Genomic DNA, 17,154 nt, shown 5'->3' with positions numbered 1-17,154 from the left:
TTAAGAACCACCAGTTTAATTTATCAATTCACAATGGGATATTTAAAGAAATGACAAATGATTAGTTATTTTTTGTGTATTAAAATTAAGTATTTTTAAGATGACATTTTCAATTCAGTATTTGAAATAAAAGCTGTGATTAACATGCTGAGTTCATGCCTTGTTCTACCAAAGAGATCTTCAAGATGTTGAAGTGTTTTTTAGTGGTGTGGCGGTGGGATAATAACTGTCTTCTGTGTATCTTGGCCATTTTTTGTGTTTATTTATTTATTGTTGCATGTTGACATTGCATGAGACACAGACTTCCAAATGTGTTGCAAGTCAAGTCAAAAACGTGTTGGCACACAGAACCAAAATGTGTAGGCCTACAAAAAATATATTGCTGCACAGTAAAGCTTGAATGTTTATTTATGACCAAAACAACCACAGAGCCTCATCCTTATGATTGGTCAGGAAATCATGCTAAGGGATACTGCTTCAAAAATACCTCAAACACATAATGGGCGATACTCGGGCGGAGGCAACCCCTCCGCGGTGCGTCGGGGAGTTTTTTGCCCCTCGCCCTCGTCCATTAATTCCGTATAACAGGACACCTCGGCGGCCGTTATCCCTTACATAGCCTATATTTTATACTCTTGACCAAACTTTATGCTGTGCAAAAATGTGTTGCCTAGCCTACTCTCTAAGTGAGAAAGGAAGGGGAAAGTAGGCCTAGTTCAGTGGCTCAATGAGATATGTGATTGTTTTTATTATCCTTGTATTAGGCCCTACACAAATGTAGTAATCTAATACAGACTTCTATCTGTAATTTTTGTTTTGCTAGAATCATCCAGAAATAAAATACATGAATTAAGCTCTTGATAAAATATGTATGCAGCCAATGTAGGCTAATGAACATAACATAAACGGATATTGCGTAAAGATGATGTCAGCCCTCATCCGGAGTTTTCCCTTCTGCACGGCTTGCTTGCAGTTGATAGCTAAATTGCGCACAGGAGACACTTTTAAACAGCATAGCCGTAATTGCAGCACTTTGGGGAATATCTTATGCGTGTTTGATAAAGGACATATCCATTATTCACTTCTGGTAAGTGTCAATGCTACACGGTGACGTTTCTGCTCATTAATTGGAGAAAAGATCTGGAACTCGCCATCCTATTTGGGATAGTTGGCTTGATGGCTTCTTTGGTAGCCACCCGACTAGCTAGCTAACTAACGTTACAGCTAGCATGACAACAACCAAACGTTATGTTCATAACATTGTGGAGTAGCTTGTCAGCCTAGTAGCATTAGGTTGACTGCAGTCACACGCATGTCAGGTTTAAATGTAAGGTAAACAACATTGTAGCTATCAAGCTGGCTATAATCGTATGTTTGCTGTTTTCATTTATGTAATATTCCGACCGCCTCATACCCACTCTAGACACTACAGATGTCAGCTAACATGCTAGCCAATGGCTTCCTGGCACCAAGGCAGCAAGTCCTTAAGTACTCTTTCAACAACGATGTTATTCTCAAAGAGGAAGGACACGCTTGCTAGTGTTCCATACTAACTAGCTATACCTACTTTTCCACAGGTTGACGTGGGAGATAACCGATAAAAACAAGTAAACAAAAAATAAGTCCTTTAAGTTTATTGTCAACGCGTGTTGTCTTTAAGTTATGTTGGAGAAATTATATACTACTAGCTGCTACATCTGTTACAGGTAACAGCAACAAATAGGCTATGAGCTGATCTTAAATACCCACCGCTGAATAAAAGAAAACCCTTTAACATCTGCTCCACGTCCAGCAACGTGGGCATGATTAGGCAGAGAAACTTGTTGACTCAGTTGACTGACTCAGCATGTAACGTTAGCATCAATGCAGAGTTAAGTCTGTGCCTATGAAACGGCAGAAGTTATAAATAAAGCTACACATCGTAGCGTGGAAAACAACGTTTTCAATTTGTTTGTGTGCGTGATTAATCTATGTTTGGACCAATTATATGTGTGACATGTTTTTCAGGTTCAAGTTACTGAGAAAATACAAATAATTTCAACTGGTATTTTGGATCACATTTTGCCACTGAGTGCACACTGGCCAAAAAGATAATGTCCCGTTGTTGAAAATGGGAGGCAGCGGCTCCAAAACCAAAAGCTATTGGCCATTTTCTGGTTCTGGTGGCGGTGATGAACAAGCCAAAGAGGGAAATGATCAGTCATTGGCACGCCCGCGAAGTTTCAGGACTGCAACTCCCTTCGTGTTTACCAGACGAAGGTAAATATAGCCACAGGACTTGCTAAATAAAAACAAGTCACACCACATGACCCACCCACCAGTCCAGTGGAGTTGTGTTGCAGGTAGATTGAGTAAGAGTCTAATTCTCAGAACTGTCAATTCATGTTTTTGTAGTTTGTATTGACTCATGTTTGAGAGAGGTGTTTTAGCTTTGCAAATGTTTTCCTGTGTCTTCTTCCGCAATCCAGATATCTGCAGCTTAATGAGTTGATCATCTTTGACACACAACAGATCCAGGTTGCCATGATGTATTAATTGTTAAGGTGTTATTAATGACTGATTGGTGTGTTCACCCAGCTCACTTTACTATGACGAGGACGGAGACCTGGCCCACGAATTTTATGAGGAAATCGTGGTGACAAAAAATGGTCGGAAGAAGGCCAAGTTGAAACGGATTCAGAAGAACCTTATATCTCAGGTGTGGGACCATTCTGATTGTCTTTTTTGAAGTGCGTCTTTGTTTTGGGGAAAGTCTGGTTTAAAATGACCATTGACTAGTACGTGACTAGTTCTCTGGAGAAACAGACTGAAATTAGTTTGTTTTATATCTGGGTAATAAAAAAACAAATGATCTTTTCCCAAATCTAAACTAAACCCAAATCTATACTTTTTAAAGACCCTATGCGTTGCGGCACAAGACGCACACGCACGCGCACACGCACGCACACACACACACACACACACACACACATACACGACTACGCCATTCATTTATATCTCAACGTTTCCTCTTCTCATTTCATGCCTCATTTCTTTTTCATGAATCCACTAACTACTGCTTCTCTGTCACCTCCCCTGATTTTTTTACAGGGAATGGTCAAGCTGGATCACCCTTGCATCCACGCAGATTTTCCAGTGGTCATCTGTGAGGGTTGACGAAGGAGAAGACCTGCTACTGACCATGTAAATTCACCCAATATCCCCCGTCCTCTTTGCTGAACCCCCGCCCCCACTGTGACAGACACTGGCAGTGGTCTTTCTAGAGAAGAAGAAGGAGGAGGAGGAGAAGAAGAGGAGGAGGAGGGGGGACTCCTCCCTTTGACGTAGCTGGCTGATCTGGAGCCTGTGGAACTCTCTGCATGTGAACTGTGACATGGGACAAAACTATAGCTCTGGAATTCTGCTTATGGAGACCGAGGATCTGTGAACACTGATGGAGACCTGACTCCTCTCTCCCTGCCATATCTTAGCTAGATATTGTTAGGCAGTGTGTATGTTTGGTTTGTGAGTGTGTGATTATATGTCTGTGGAAATTATGTTGCATTGATTCACTTGAGATCAGTGCTATTCTACACATACCTTTATCATTTCTATCTTGCTCTATCGAATGTCCTATAATGCTACATTATTTTTTGAAACGCTAAGAATGTATGGAATCATGTTTCGTTGTTTTCTTTGTTCTCATGTGGCCATTTCAATAGTGAGCGTTCAGTGCAAGGGATATGTGCTGCCAAAAAAAATCTTGTTAGCCTCTAAAGCAACTGTGGGATTTCTTTGGTCAGTAACTTTGGTCAGAATACCTAAACATTTTTGATTGTGCATGTTTTCCCAAATGAAGTTGTTGCATCATCCTCTGAGTTTTCTGGCAAAATAGACAATCCAGGTGTAACTGTGTGCTTGATAGGAAGTCACGTCAGAAATATTTTTTCTCTGGTCTTGGCAGCGACACGCACACATACAGACATGTAGAGAAGTCGCCATGAGACCACATGAGCAGTGTCACTGGTCTGTTAATATCTGTGTGTAATTTGGCAGAATTTTATTTATTGTACCAATTCAGTTTTGTGCTGCATTGAATTTGTTAAAAAAAAGAACCCTTAAGACATGTTTCAGTATGTGTCTTCATTACTGCAGTGGTTGGAGATGCCATTTCATTACATGCTTCTTACGGACAGGTGCAAGACATATATGAAGTCCAATCAGCTCATTCTGGCACACATGCACCCTATTATGTTTCACCAATGCTAACAGCAAGCAGGAATATATGTTCAGAAGTAAACTTGCACTTGCATTTGCACTTGCATGAATGGTAAGGAATTGTAATTAAACGAACCTGACCGCTGCATTGGTAAAACATATCTGAAGGTCTTGTAAGTATTTTCTTGCTATACCTTCTCAAACCACTAGGGGTCCATGAGCCACAAACTTTCATTTAATGTATCAAAGGCCCAATCGTGCAGGTCAGTTCTCAAGAGTTTTTTAGTATCGGTAATCATATGCATCTTTCCACTCTATTTATCAGTCTCCTACACCTGTGAGACAGACGGCAAGACGGGCTTTGTCCTGAAAGCATTCTTGTCCTTTTTCTGCAAGTTTGCCAAGTTTGATCCTCTTCCATTTTAGAGTTCTAATTTGTTTTGTCTGCCAAGGGCATCGTACATTCTCACTGTTATCCCACTCTGTCAGCTTTAGGGCTGAAATGAATACCCTATTTTGTACTCTATCCATTCCTTATTGTGTGGACTGACCAAGAAAAAAACGTAAAGAATAGTGTCTATACCGGAACATTCAGGGAGCCCTGAACTTGACCCTCTCTCTGAAGATAAGATATCGACCTTGAGAATTAGAGATGGTTTTGGTGACACAAACTCCACTTTGCTGCACTTCCGTTTGCCTCTCAGAGACTTGTTTACATTAGTGTTCTCCCTTGGCTCCTACCCACTGAATTTCCGCGCTAGTGAATGGCAGGAGTGAGAAGGGAAATTATCTCCCCTGGGGCCCTGAGGAGAAGATGAGTGTTTCTAATCTCCTAATCTCAACCAGATGGGCCTGTGTCTGGTTATTTGTATGGAATGTTTTTTTGGGCTCTCTTACTTCATGCACTAGTAGCCTTGTCAAAATAGATGTGGAATTGAGATAAAGTTTTAATCAAGTGCGTTTATTGTACCTGGTGTAGACTCTGTGTATAGTATACACGATCACAATGTTCTGCACCATGTAATCACTTTCATGCGTCACAGTACAGGAGCAGGAAAGTGCCAGACATCACTTTTGCGAAAAGGAGAATACAAGCATTGTCAAGTTATACAAATTTAATGTGTTGAAAATCACACAACCAGTGATCACATGACTGGATTGTTTTCTGGAAAATGGTTGAATGTTGTGGAATTCCAATTGCATTTGCACATCCCATGAGTAAGTATATAAAAGTCTACTACTGCAGAAGTATACGTAACTTCATGAAAAATAGATGTCTCCAAGCAGGAGTGTCATCATGAAAGCACTACCACATTGTGTGGTAATTTAGTCTAATCAAGGAGTGTTCGTCTGATGACTTGCAGATGGCCTGATGTTATCTCGGTCTCTCTACTGTCTTTGAACTCTATGGTTCCTCCACATTCCAACTCAGATTGAAGAAAATCAGCAATGTACACAAGGCAAAAGTGCTCATACAAGTCTTTTTATGTCTGACTCAGCAAACAAAGCAACACAGAAAGAAAATTCCATGAATGTTCCAAAAACGTTGGGAAAGAGTTTGACCTTGATCTGTCATGCCTGTGAACACTGAGCTATGTAGCTCTAGAGCTGACATGCTGTTGCCCTATCACAGCAGTCCCTGAAATGTTCCTGTTCTTTGTGGAGCCTCTTCCTGTCCCCCCACTGTGTGATGGTCCGGATGTGCGCAGACTAAAGGGCATGAAGTGCTCCCCAAGAGAGGATGTCACTGACGTCCAGATCCTTGTGGAAAACAACCCCTCTCGTCATGGAACACAGTGTTGTCCACTGACAAGGTCTGTACAGTGTTCATTTTTTGGTGTTTTTCTTTGTATGCCGAAAATCCCTGTGTGCCTTTGTGTGTGTATGTGTGTACATGGAAGGATATTTCATACGTCCTCCATGGGAAAGAGCTTGTTTTTACTGTTATTGTCAAGCTCAAAAGATTGAGATATTATGACCCATAAGCCTCAACTCTTTATTGCATTCTCCTGGTGTTTGTTCTTGGGGATGTTGTAAGACAACAACTGCCAAAGCCACGCCACACCGTTATGTGCTTACTTGGTCATAGAGAAAGGTGAGGTTGAGCTCAAAGGTCATATGCTGTGTGCACAGTGCTCTCTCCCTCTCAGATGGACTCAGCGTCACAGGGAGGGCCAGGAGGCCAAGTGAGGTTGCAATACAACTGCTTTGGCAGTTATCATCTTTCCCACTGTATTGATGGAGAAGCCCTAATACTGCACGCATGATGTGGATAAGAAGTGTATTCTGTATTACTTGGGGGGGGGGCAGTTAAGATAATGTGTTGACATGTCATTTTATGTATGCTGTGTGCTTTAACACCTCTGTCCATGCAGACAGGCCTGCAGAAGCTTGTTGATCAAAACAAAATAATGAATTTAATTTACCTACTTCTACTACAGGCAATTAATTCATTACAAGAGGGCATGACAAAAATATTTATTGCCGTGATTTGAGTGACATCGTTCACAGAATGGATTCAGAATGGATTAACATCATTAACTTTTGAGCTTGGTTCCTGCATTTGGCATTGTTAGTGTTACTTACACAAATCCTCATTGACCCTATGTGAACCACAGTGATGCTCGTGTACCTTGGCCCATACCAGTGACCACCACTGGCCCGTGTGCAGCCTGCACTGTGCGTGTCGAGCTGTACAATAGGAGCCTGGGGGCTGTTTAAGACACAAGCATAGAGCTCGCTGTCCTCATGAAGGAAAAAAAAAACAAAAAACAAAGGGAGCCTCAAGTTTCACTTAACCCCAGACAGACACAAGAGACCCTCACAACACTTACTCATGCTCCTCATACTCTCAAGAAGAAGGGGGGGAATCAATGTCAGTCTGCTGTTGTAATCGTTTAGCGCCAAGTGTCCACAGCGTGGACAGCACGGCTGTCTTTCAAACGTTGTCATTGTCAGTTACACATACAAGGTTCAGAGTTTCCACAGAGAGCAGCAAACAGCAGCAACTCACATGGCTACTCATCCGTCAGCATGGCAGGAAGACATTGTGCAGATGGGAGGTGAAAGAGGTGTGGGCTCTCTCCAGCGCTGATAAGTGTAGACTTTGGCGTTTACAGAAAGCATTAGGGAAAGGTGCGTGTACTACAAGCAGTGCCTCCTGAGAAGAGGATTCACGACTTGTACACTTGCTGAAGACAAGAGCAGACAGGTCCTTGTTTTGGTGAGTGTCTGGCATGTGTTAGCATGCCGATTCTGAAAAGCATTCCTTTACCTGTATGCTTTCTGAAGGTCCTCTTGTAGACAAAATAACAGATAATTTCTTCAGGTGCATTTCCTGATAATTACTTAGCTCTTAATTCTATATCTTCTTATTTCTATATGTTTCCATTTCTGTTAAACATAATAATGTGTACATAATGTTACACAGAACATACTTACACATTTACCAGTTGTTTTTTGAAGACCCTGAAGGAGTAAGACAGTCTTTCATTTGTATATTTTAAGGCATTCCTTACAATTACCTGTTTCCTCCTTTAAATACTCAACCACTTTGAAGTTTCTCTGCGCTCTGTGTTTTCTAACAGCCAACCTTATTTCAAAGCAATCCCGCATACCTTACGAGCTGTGTGGGTGGTATGTTACTCCAGGCATGCAACCTACCTCTCTACTACAGAAAACCATTGACAGTCACTCCAATATTTAGATGACCCGCCTGTGGCAATTCACATGGGTGTTTTTGAAAACTGTATTAGTAATGTGGCAAAACCTCAATCAGTGATGTGTAAACTCGAGAATGGAAAGAGAGAAATGTGTTTGAATTTGAGTGTCATTCAGTAAAGGGTGTAAAAACTTATCTTCCTCTTTTTTGGCTAAGCTGACAGGACTGCTTGGTGCACTTATGATGAGTCAATAACACAGATAAAAGTTATAAGGAAATAGGTGGCCAGGAATTTCAGGTGAACATTTGAGTCACAGTACCTTTGACATAACTGAACTTTTACTTTCTTAAATGGGTAGTTCCTGCATCCTGTGTATGACCATTGCCATACAGGATGGATATATGTGCAATACTGAATCATCACTGCAGACTGCACAGTCTCATGTCAGTATCAGGCACATAAAAACAGAGGTGGTCAACTCCTGCTTCTGAAAGTTCTCTCACATTTCCCCCCAAACAATTCACTTAATCAGCTGGCTCTAACTATAGCTAGCACAACTGTCCGCCAGATAGATCAGCTTAGTGAAATCACTTGAATTGAATGATCAAGTAGGCTACAACAAACATATGTTCTAGGACTTTCTGAGCTTTTTGAAGCGAGTTTTCCATCTTTGCATATAAAGTGCATGAAAGCAACCAGGCATCACAAGTAACACCAGCCAGACATGGTATTTTAAGTTGATGTATTTGAAATACGTAATTACTTTAGCGTATTTTGTCATTTATATTTTGCAGGATTGGAAAAAAACAAATGTAGTTTGTAGCAAAATACTTTGAGGGATTGTATTTAGAGTATATCAAATACTTAAATATTTAAGAAAAATCTGTCATATTTTTCTCCAATAAGCCAAATTTCATCACTTAGTTCAATATACGGTTACACTTTTTAGGGTTAGGGTTAGGGTTAAGGTTAGAGTTAGGGTTAGGATTAGGGTTTGAGGTTAGGGTTCATGTGTCATGACAGTGTCACATCACGTTTATGTTGATACTGCCAAGTAAAGTTACCCAATACCTATAACCATGCAATAGGCTATGCTTATCATAGTCATTTGATAGCTTTTTGGGCCCCCACCATCGATTTCAAGGGAGCGCTGCCACCTTCGACTTCAAGGCACCTAATCTTAACTCTAACCCTAACTCTCAGTTTCCTAACCCTAACCCATGAATAACCCACGCCTTCCAGGCAGCGCTGCCTTGAAGTCAATGGTGAGGGCCCAAAAAACCATAGATCATCATAGTCGGGATCACCATGGGGAGAACATTAGGATTTGGACCCCATGACCTTGAGTCCCTAATAGCTGATGTTCATTTTCACTACAGGACAGTATTAAAACCACTTAGTCTAATGGATTTGACATGAGGATGAGAAGAGTTTCTCCACCAAGTTAATTAATTAATGACACCTAACATTATGTTATTCTGTTTGTCCCCCATGTTGCCAGTCATGTATGTAGGCAATAGCCATGCATTTATAGCACAAAAAGGAAAATGCAGTTTAAAAAGAGGCCAACCTGTTCAATTTGTTGTAGGCCTACTTTCATTGGTTACGGAAAATTATGGTGATAGTTCCCTTCATTTCACTGTTACAAAGCCTTGTTGTCAGTTCAATCGTGGTTTAGGCTACATGGGGTCATTACATTTTTACATTTACATTTACATTTACATTTTTTTTTACCAGATTTACTTCATAGGAGCGCCAATGTACAGACTTTATAACCCCCTGTCAGCCAATGAGAAAATAGTATTTATTGTCTCATCGGGGATGTTTTCAACAATATGCTTTGCAGTTTATTTTAAAAGTTGGTTGTGTGTGTATTTTTGTATTTTCAAATTACTAATTAGGCTAGGCCTACTTGTATTTAAATGAAATACATTTTTCACATCAGCATTTGTATTTTATTTTGTTAAATTTAATGAGCCAGTATTTTGCAGTTTGTAACAAAATAGTTGTTGGTGTATTTGTGCCCACCTCTGCCACCAGCCGTAGGCCGCCTCCACGTTCCATAACAAACGTTTGTTGAAAAAACAATAAACACAATATCGTGATGGCTAGCGACCAGGCACGGTAAATGTAAATGTGCCTCTTTGCTTTTGACAGAAATGAAATACGACCTTGTCGTCGTAGAATTGGAAGCTCCATTAGTCCAAAATTCCCTCACGGGATCAAAAGAGTATATTATACTATACTAAAATGCGTAAGCGACTCTCTCCTCCCCAAGAGCGAAATGGTGGAAGATACAAACTCTGTGACAAAAAGGGGGTGATGAAGACTACAGGGATGCTGTTGGATTAATTATACACGTAGTCCATCTCTACAGTAATCGGGGAAAGGTTCCTTAATGAAAAGAAAATCCTCTTAGCGTCACTTTCAATTCGCGCCAATGCTTATTTTTTACTTAGTAAAAGGGAAAAAGTCAACGCGCCCCCTCCACTTTTGAAATGGGCGAATATTCTAACATTGAACCAGTCTAGAGAAGGCTCCCTCGGCACGATTTAGTCAGCAATTCAGTTCACCGTGAGCAAGGAAGTGTACTGGCAAGGATTTGAGACCCCAAAACTGTTGTGTAAATCGGTCTTAGAAAATGTGGACTCGGGAAGAGAGTTTATCGGTTCTAAAGGATAAGTTTTTAGTGGAGTGGAACATTGATGTTACGTTGTGATCGATGTGGAGCCACGGTGGAAGCCGGTGTCCCGAGTTGGAATATTTCCCAGGTCAGTCTTTTGATGAAGAACTGAACTATGCCTAATGTATTTATCTCTGAAACTGACCACAGTTTTCCCACCTTCAATTGTCGAGGTAGCTACAATGTAGCTGTGCACTGAATTCTAAGAAAGTTCGTGTGGTAACTTAGTAGCCTACATACTTTCTGTTGCTTTCACGGCGACTAGCACACACTCGTGTTTACCTGGGACTTCACTGGTCAGTTCTACCGAGACGCAGGCTTTGTTTGACCTTACCTGGGAATGCATTTTGTGTGGACTATGCACTACACACCTGCCTGCCTGGGGCAATTCCATGGAAAATTACGTTTTTTGTTTTTACGTTTTCTAACGGCAATAAAATGTGATGGTATGTTGTGAATGATTACATGAAATGAGCATTTGCTATTTTTGGCTGAAGAATGTACATGAGAAAATTCATTTTTTGTGCATTTTATCATTCACATCATACAAATGCCAAGGCATTTCACTGGCGACAAAAAGTCCATTTTACGTGGAATTGCCCTATGACTGATTTTAGTCCAGTTCAGTTTCCTGTTGTGCAAAGGTTTCTGGGCAATGAGGATGTGGTCATAGCTGGTTAATGTGAGTTTTATGTCATAACACGCAAACGTCATATAAGCTTTTCTTTGTACAGTTTTAACCCCCCCCCCCCCCCCCTTCCTTTCTCTGCAGGGCATAGATAGTGGTGTCCAGGGACGGGGTGAACGGTCATGCCTCACTTACTTGGGTTCCAGTCTGGCCAGGAGCTAGGGCTGAAGCTTCTGGTCTGGATTTCCCTCTGGGATTTTCTCTGTTCACATGAGCTGAAGACGACGAGATGGCCTCTCTATTCCCAGAAGCCCCTGATCCTGGCCTGGAACGCTCCCACTGAGGACTGCACCCCTCGGCATGGCGTCCGCTTCCAGCTGGACCAGTTTGACATTGTAGCGTCACCCAACGAGGGCTTCGTCCGCCAGAACCTTACCATCTTCTACAAAGACCGCCTGGGGCGGTATCCATACTATGAGCGCAACCGGGAGCCTGTAAACGGTGGCATCCCACAGAGTGCCAGCCTCACTCAGCACCTGGAGAAGATGCCCGATGATGTGGGCTACTACATACGGGACCCCACAGCAAAAGGTCTTGCTGTCATTGACTGGGAGGAGTGGCGTCCTCTTTGGATCCGTAACTGGGAGGCGAAGGATGTGTACCGGGAACACTCACGACGCCTGGTGGCCCAGAAGAACCCAATTTGGTCCTCAGACCAGGTGGCCAAAGTGGCTCAGCAGGAATTCGAGTTGTCGGCTCGCAAGTTCATGCTGGAGACCCTACGGACGGCCAAGAGCTTGCGTCCTGGACAGCTGTGGGGCTTCTATCTCTTTCCCGACTGCTACAACCACGACTACCGCAGCGGGCTGGAGAACTATACGGGCCGCTGTCCAGATGTGGAGATGGCACGCAATGAGCAGTTACAGTGGCTGTGGACAGAGAGCACGGCACTATTCCCCTCCATCTACGTGGCCCCAGCGCTCCGCTCCACACTCTCTGGACGCCAGTTCGTCCGTAACAGGGTTAAGGAGGGCATGCGGCTGGCATCGACGGGCAATGGGACGGCGAGACCTGTCTTTGTGTACACACGACCCACCTATGCCAACGAGCTGACGCTGCTAACAGAGGTGAGAAGGGAACACTTGCTGCCAATAGGTTTGCCACTAGCACAGGATTCAGTGTACTATAAAGTTCAACTTTAAGTTTTCTCTTGGAAGGTCAGATCTAATAATAAAGTATTTATCTAATTTACTGCCATGTTAAGCTGATACAAGCATTCCTGGGGAGAACTCATGCGAGAGAGCTGTCATCAATAAATCCTCTTCAGTATATCGATATCCAAAGGTCTTCCTATTAAATATTTATACTTATGGTATTTGGCAGATGCTTTTTCGAAAAGTCTACATTTTGTCCAAAATGTACATATTTAATCTATTTCCTTGAGTGATTTTCCTGCTCAAAAGTTATCCATTGGCTTTGGATTTTGCCTCCTGAAATCTGCAGCTGTTTTACCAATTGCTCAACCCCTGTGCTGATTCATGGAGCTGGTATGGCTGTGAGCAGTCCACGAAGCCTCTGGTAATCAATTGTGGTCAGTGTGCTTGTGGAGCAGCAGATTATGTAGCTGCTGCTGCTGCAAGTTGAGTTATATATATATATATGCACATGATCACCAACTCTCTCTAGAGGCACCAGGAGATCCCTCCTCCGCATTATCTGTGACCCAGCGAGCACTCTGGGTAATTCCGGGTTCATAAAAGTGATATTTGTAGCAACTGAAAACCCTGAATGAGCTTCATTTCTGTCCTGTCAGTGACTCTGGAGTTGGAATTATGCTCCCAAGCAGTGACCTCTCAGCTGTGAAAGAGAGGAGCTCAATTATTCATATTTCAGAAGCTGGGTGTTGTGGCATATTTTTCCTGGTAGTGGTGAGAGGAGGCTCCCTATGGAACATCAGGAGCAAACAGCAATGAACAGACTGACATGTCAGGGCTAAAAATAGAACACATGCTCACACGCTCACACATACATGCCTCACATGTGGCAGTAACAAAGAGACTGTGTTTTCACAGTTTTAATCAGGGGTTTCTGGTTTCAAGAATAAATATCAGACCCAATGATGACTTCTGATAATATTTGTGTAGACTTTCCCACTAAAACAAACCGTTTTATGGAGTAAAGAAGTTGTAAAAAAAGAACCAACCAGCTGCTGCGTTTAAACATTAGTAGTTCATTGGAAATATAATCCGGCGTGTATGTATGTGTGTGAGTCGTTTCTGTTCTGGAGTGGGTAGGAAGACTCCCTCCTGAGAATAATGCCCCCCCCCCCCATTCAGCTGTTTAATTGTTCCTGCAGCTGGGCCTCCATGGGTTTGGCATAAGTCTCTGGGGGGGTTGAAATGAGGTGAGGAGAATGACTGAAGCTGCAGATGTGTACATTAGGAGGGAAGGAGTTGGTTAATCGACATTCAGTGGTGAGATATGTGAAGTTTCTTAAAACTGTTTGCCGATTTGGAGAACTGAATACAGGATGGTAACCCACAGGATTATCTATGTGGATTACATTGAAATGGTAAAAACATGGTATGGAAAACACTGACATTTACAAATATAAGTATACCAAATAAACTACTCAAAGGTAATGAGGCAGCACACAAAAAAAGAAATGAATGGTAGCAGTTGGGTCTTCCTGATCTGAGTGTTTGTGAGAGCCATTGGTCTTGTTTCTGGGAATTTTGGATGAGCATGAAAGTGTGAATAGGAATTGTCAGAGGTAGGAAATATGAGAGAGAGAGGCAGGCCTAGAAGTGGGCTAGAGAAGACGTATCTGTTGAGCTGTGAGGATAAATGAGGTGCTGCCAAGTACCCAGTTCGTCACTGTTTACTTTCCCATCTGACTGCTTCTCACGCAGACACTGAGCGATATATAGTATAGTTTTTTTTTTTAGATATTCCTTGTGCCTTTAGGGATGAAGAGAATGATATGATGATGATGACCAGTTCACATCAGACATTTTTGTCCAATGTGTAAGAAGTTTATCATCTATGAGAAGACGAGGTGTGGCTGACTTACCGGGGGCGTGAACAAGAATGTTGAAACTTTCCTGGGTGGGTCAAAAATCTTAGCAAATCTGGATTACATTTTATGTGTGTGTTTTACTTTATGTTTCAGAATGACCTGATCTCCACTGTTGGGGAGAGCGTAGCTTTGGGGGCCGCAGGAGTTATCCTCTGGGGCGATGCCACCTACGCCAGCAGCAACGTAAGACACTCCATCACTCTTGTGCTAATTGGGCATCATTGGATGTCAGTCAGGCTCTGAATATTTCTAGTCCCCAGATGTTTTGGGTCATGGGCGTATACATATCTCATAACTTAAATAGTAGAGACGTCATAGCCATTAATTTAACCCAATTACAGTGTCTTAAATCTTAAAGGCTTTACAGCTAGTCTCGATAATGTATTGGCAATCATGAAAAAAATGTTTCTGGATTTTGTGGCACTTCAATTTAAGGAAATTCCACATAAATACATTGTACACTTTGAGCAAATAAATATTTTTGTCTTTCTTTCTCTAGGCCAGCTGCTCCAGGCTTAACGTGTACTTGCGTGGTCCACTGGGTCGCTACCTTCTCAACGTGTCCACGGCAGCAGAGCAGTGCAGCAAGGCACTGTGCGGGTGGCGCGGCCGCTGCCTGCGCAGGAACGCGGAGACGGACGCCTACCTGCACCTCAACCCGCTGACCCACAGCATCCAGGAGCAGGGCGGACGGCTGCACGTGCGGGGCCAGCTCGGAACACAGGATCAGCTGAGGCTGCGGGAGAGCTTCCAGTGTCAGTGCTACACGGGCCACCGAGGAGAGGACTGCTCGCAGAAGGAGCCTGGACGCAACCACGCAGCCTCAGTCTGGCGTGTCTGGCTCCCCAGTTTCATGCTCCCACTCGTACTGCTGACACTGCTGCATTGAGACCTGTGGCTGAGTTTGGGGAGACGTGCGAAGGATGGTTGGCCCAGAGGGCCCAGGCTAAGAGCGGCTGATCCCTTTATAAAGTCAGAGTTAAAGGGAGAGCGCCATAGTGCGCCTAACCACATGTGACTCTGGAGTCATTCCAACCCAAAGATCTGATCACCCAAAGGATGGATATACCTTGTGAAAATCTGTGTGTGTGTGTATGTGCAATTATTACATTATTTAATAGTCATTTAGTCTAGCTATTTAGTCACTAAACTAATAGTTTAGTGAGTAAAATGTGTGGTGATATGAGTGTTTGTTTGTGTGCCTGTGTGTCTTTTGTTTCAGGATGTTTTTGTGACTATGAAAAAAAATCCTCTTTGGGGGATATTCATCTGTCCCCTCATCTTTATCCCATTCCTCATTTCCCTCACATTCAGATGAGCTACAGAGTGAGACATCTCTAAATGCATCAGACTTGTGAAACCCCTTCACATGTAGGAGTGGCCTCAGGCACAGGAGTCTAAACCTCAACATTATACCAAAGGGGCACTACACAGGAGCGAGGCTTCCATCCAAAGGTGGCATAGAGCCCTCTCCTTTTTGTTCACTGAAAGAAATGTCTGACAGATAGGTTTAATCTGTGCAGTGCACAGTATACTGGTGAGGGAATATGTTGTATGTATTTGTTAACAATTGTTTTGAACAATATCTCTGAGCAGACCTCTTTGTGCAACTTTTCATCTTTGTGGAGAGAATGTCCAGCAGCAGTGACCTTAAATCACTGATTTTCACACAGTATTCCGGTGTCTTTATTTTGAAAGACACAAAAAGGATAACACATTTGGAAAACACTCACTGATGTGGTCCAATACAGGATAAGTCTACATATGAGGATAGTAGTTTGTAAAAAATTCACATATAGCCTAATGTAAAAGTACAAATAACTAATATACAGTAAACCTCCACTGCTGTGTTAACTTGCCTTCAAGTTAGTCATGGTGCCTTGATAATCGCAATTGCAACATTTACCTTGATTAAACAGGGATAACTTTGTTGTGTGCTTTTAAACTAAACAGGTTATGCAGGTATCCTGCATTTATATGCTGCAGCTTTGGGAATCACCAAAACGTTTTGCTTTCAGATCACTAAAAATTGTTTTTCACACCAGTGTACTGCTTAGCTGTAGTACTTAAACTGAGGAATATCACCCAGACACAAGTATGCATTCCCCTTTAAGTTTAAGATTACTTTTTCACTTAACATCCAGTATAAACACTGGAAGTCTTATGTGCAATCACAACTTACTGTTACATACAAGTTCAACACAAGTCATTACCTCTTTCACAATCTGTCATAACACAGAATATTCTTTTTGTGTTTTTTTCTCCTTAAATATTTACTATAAAAACTTGATATTCAGCACACTTTTATTGTTCTGGTTCATTATGATGAGATCATGCCGTTGGGTTTTTATTACCTTCCAATGGAAGACTTATGTTTCATAGACTTGACTTTGTAGATTTGATCAGATGTGATTGTGTTGATATTCCACCACCACAGTGCTTTTGTGTCGTTGCCAAGCAGCAAAATGTATTCTGTGTCTTCACCTTGGAGCCTTCTCTGGTGTGTTTGAATTGAACAAAATAAATGTTTATCTTGATGGTGTTTATAGTAAGGTCTATTGTCTATCTTTGGAAAGTGAGTAAGTATGAGTTAATGTACATTTGCGTTTTGGTCAAGTTGGCAGTCAGATTGACTTTCAGTAATTTACATGAATTTCATCCTATAATATGGCAAGTCACAAGCTCTAAATAGCCTGAACTGACCCAAGCTTTACTTGTTTAATGCCAACCTGAGTGATAATGCATTTTAGCTACACTCAGCATTATCCAGGCAGAAGTAACAAAGAATGTTTAAATTCAAGGCAAACGTTTTGCATAAGTGAATAAAATTCTTGGCTACAGACACCATATAATGGTATGCAGAATGTGGTTTATTTTTGAATTAATATCTTGTCATTAAACATAA

General features: G+C 42.0%; 2 protein-coding genes across 4 annotated transcripts; both read left to right on the top strand.

Moving 5' to 3' along the window:
• The first annotated feature begins 928 nt into the window (after positions 1-928).
• Positions 929-4,105, top strand: tusc2b (tumor suppressor 2, mitochondrial calcium regulator b). Its single transcript, XM_042088370.1, has 4 exons — positions 929-1,087; positions 2,008-2,259; positions 2,578-2,698; positions 3,091-4,105. The coding sequence occupies exons 2-4, from the start codon at positions 2,111-2,113 to the stop codon at positions 3,154-3,156; spliced, it is 336 nt and encodes a 111-aa protein (XP_041944304.1). The 5' UTR covers positions 929-1,087; positions 2,008-2,110; the 3' UTR covers positions 3,157-4,105.
• Positions 4,106-5,852: 1,747 nt separating this feature from the next.
• hyal2b (hyaluronidase 2b) lies at positions 5,853-16,797 on the top strand. 3 transcript variants are annotated; one of them, XM_042088317.1, is made up of 4 exons: positions 5,853-6,011; positions 11,315-12,297; positions 14,343-14,432; positions 14,749-16,797. In XM_042088317.1, exons 2-4 carry the CDS (start codon positions 11,353-11,355, stop codon positions 15,136-15,138), a joined length of 1,425 nt encoding a protein of 474 aa, XP_041944251.1. In that variant the 5' UTR covers positions 5,853-6,011; positions 11,315-11,352; the 3' UTR covers positions 15,139-16,797. The 3 variants fall into 3 exon arrangements, with proteins under 3 accessions (XP_041944251.1, XP_041944250.1, XP_041944248.1); XM_042088316.1 differs by lacking the exon at positions 5,853-6,011 and adding an exon at positions 6,722-7,420; XM_042088314.1 differs by lacking the exon at positions 5,853-6,011 and adding an exon at positions 10,219-10,630.
• The last annotated feature ends 357 nt before the right edge of the window (positions 16,798-17,154 follow it).

Source organism: Alosa sapidissima, chromosome 4 (assembly GCF_018492685.1).
Source record: "Alosa sapidissima isolate fAloSap1 chromosome 4, fAloSap1.pri, whole genome shotgun sequence".
Lineage (NCBI taxonomy): Eukaryota > Metazoa > Chordata > Actinopteri > Clupeiformes > Clupeidae > Alosa > Alosa sapidissima.
Note: the sequence above shows the minus strand (reverse complement) of the source record. Positions and strands in the feature narration are given on the sequence as shown.

Excerpts from the sequence above, each read along its gene's own strand:
- hyal2b (XM_042088317.1), top strand. The coding sequence starts at position 11,353 with ATGCCTCACTTACTTGGGTTCCAGTCTGGCCAGGAGCTAGGGCTGAAG. Across the intron at positions 12,298-14,342 it reads AGCTGACGCTGCTAACAGAG|AATGACCTGATCTCCACTGT; the intron begins GTGAGAAGGGAA and ends TTTATGTTTCAG. Across the intron at positions 14,433-14,748 it reads CCACCTACGCCAGCAGCAAC|GCCAGCTGCTCCAGGCTTAA; the intron begins GTAAGACACTCC and ends TTCTTTCTCTAG.
- tusc2b (XM_042088370.1), top strand. The coding sequence starts at position 2,111 with ATGGGAGGCAGCGGCTCCAAAACCAAAAGCTATTGGCCATTTTCTGGT. Across the intron at positions 2,260-2,577 it reads TTCGTGTTTACCAGACGAAG|CTCACTTTACTATGACGAGG; the intron begins GTAAATATAGCC and ends GTGTTCACCCAG. Across the intron at positions 2,699-3,090 it reads AGAAGAACCTTATATCTCAG|GGAATGGTCAAGCTGGATCA; the intron begins GTGTGGGACCAT and ends ATTTTTTTACAG.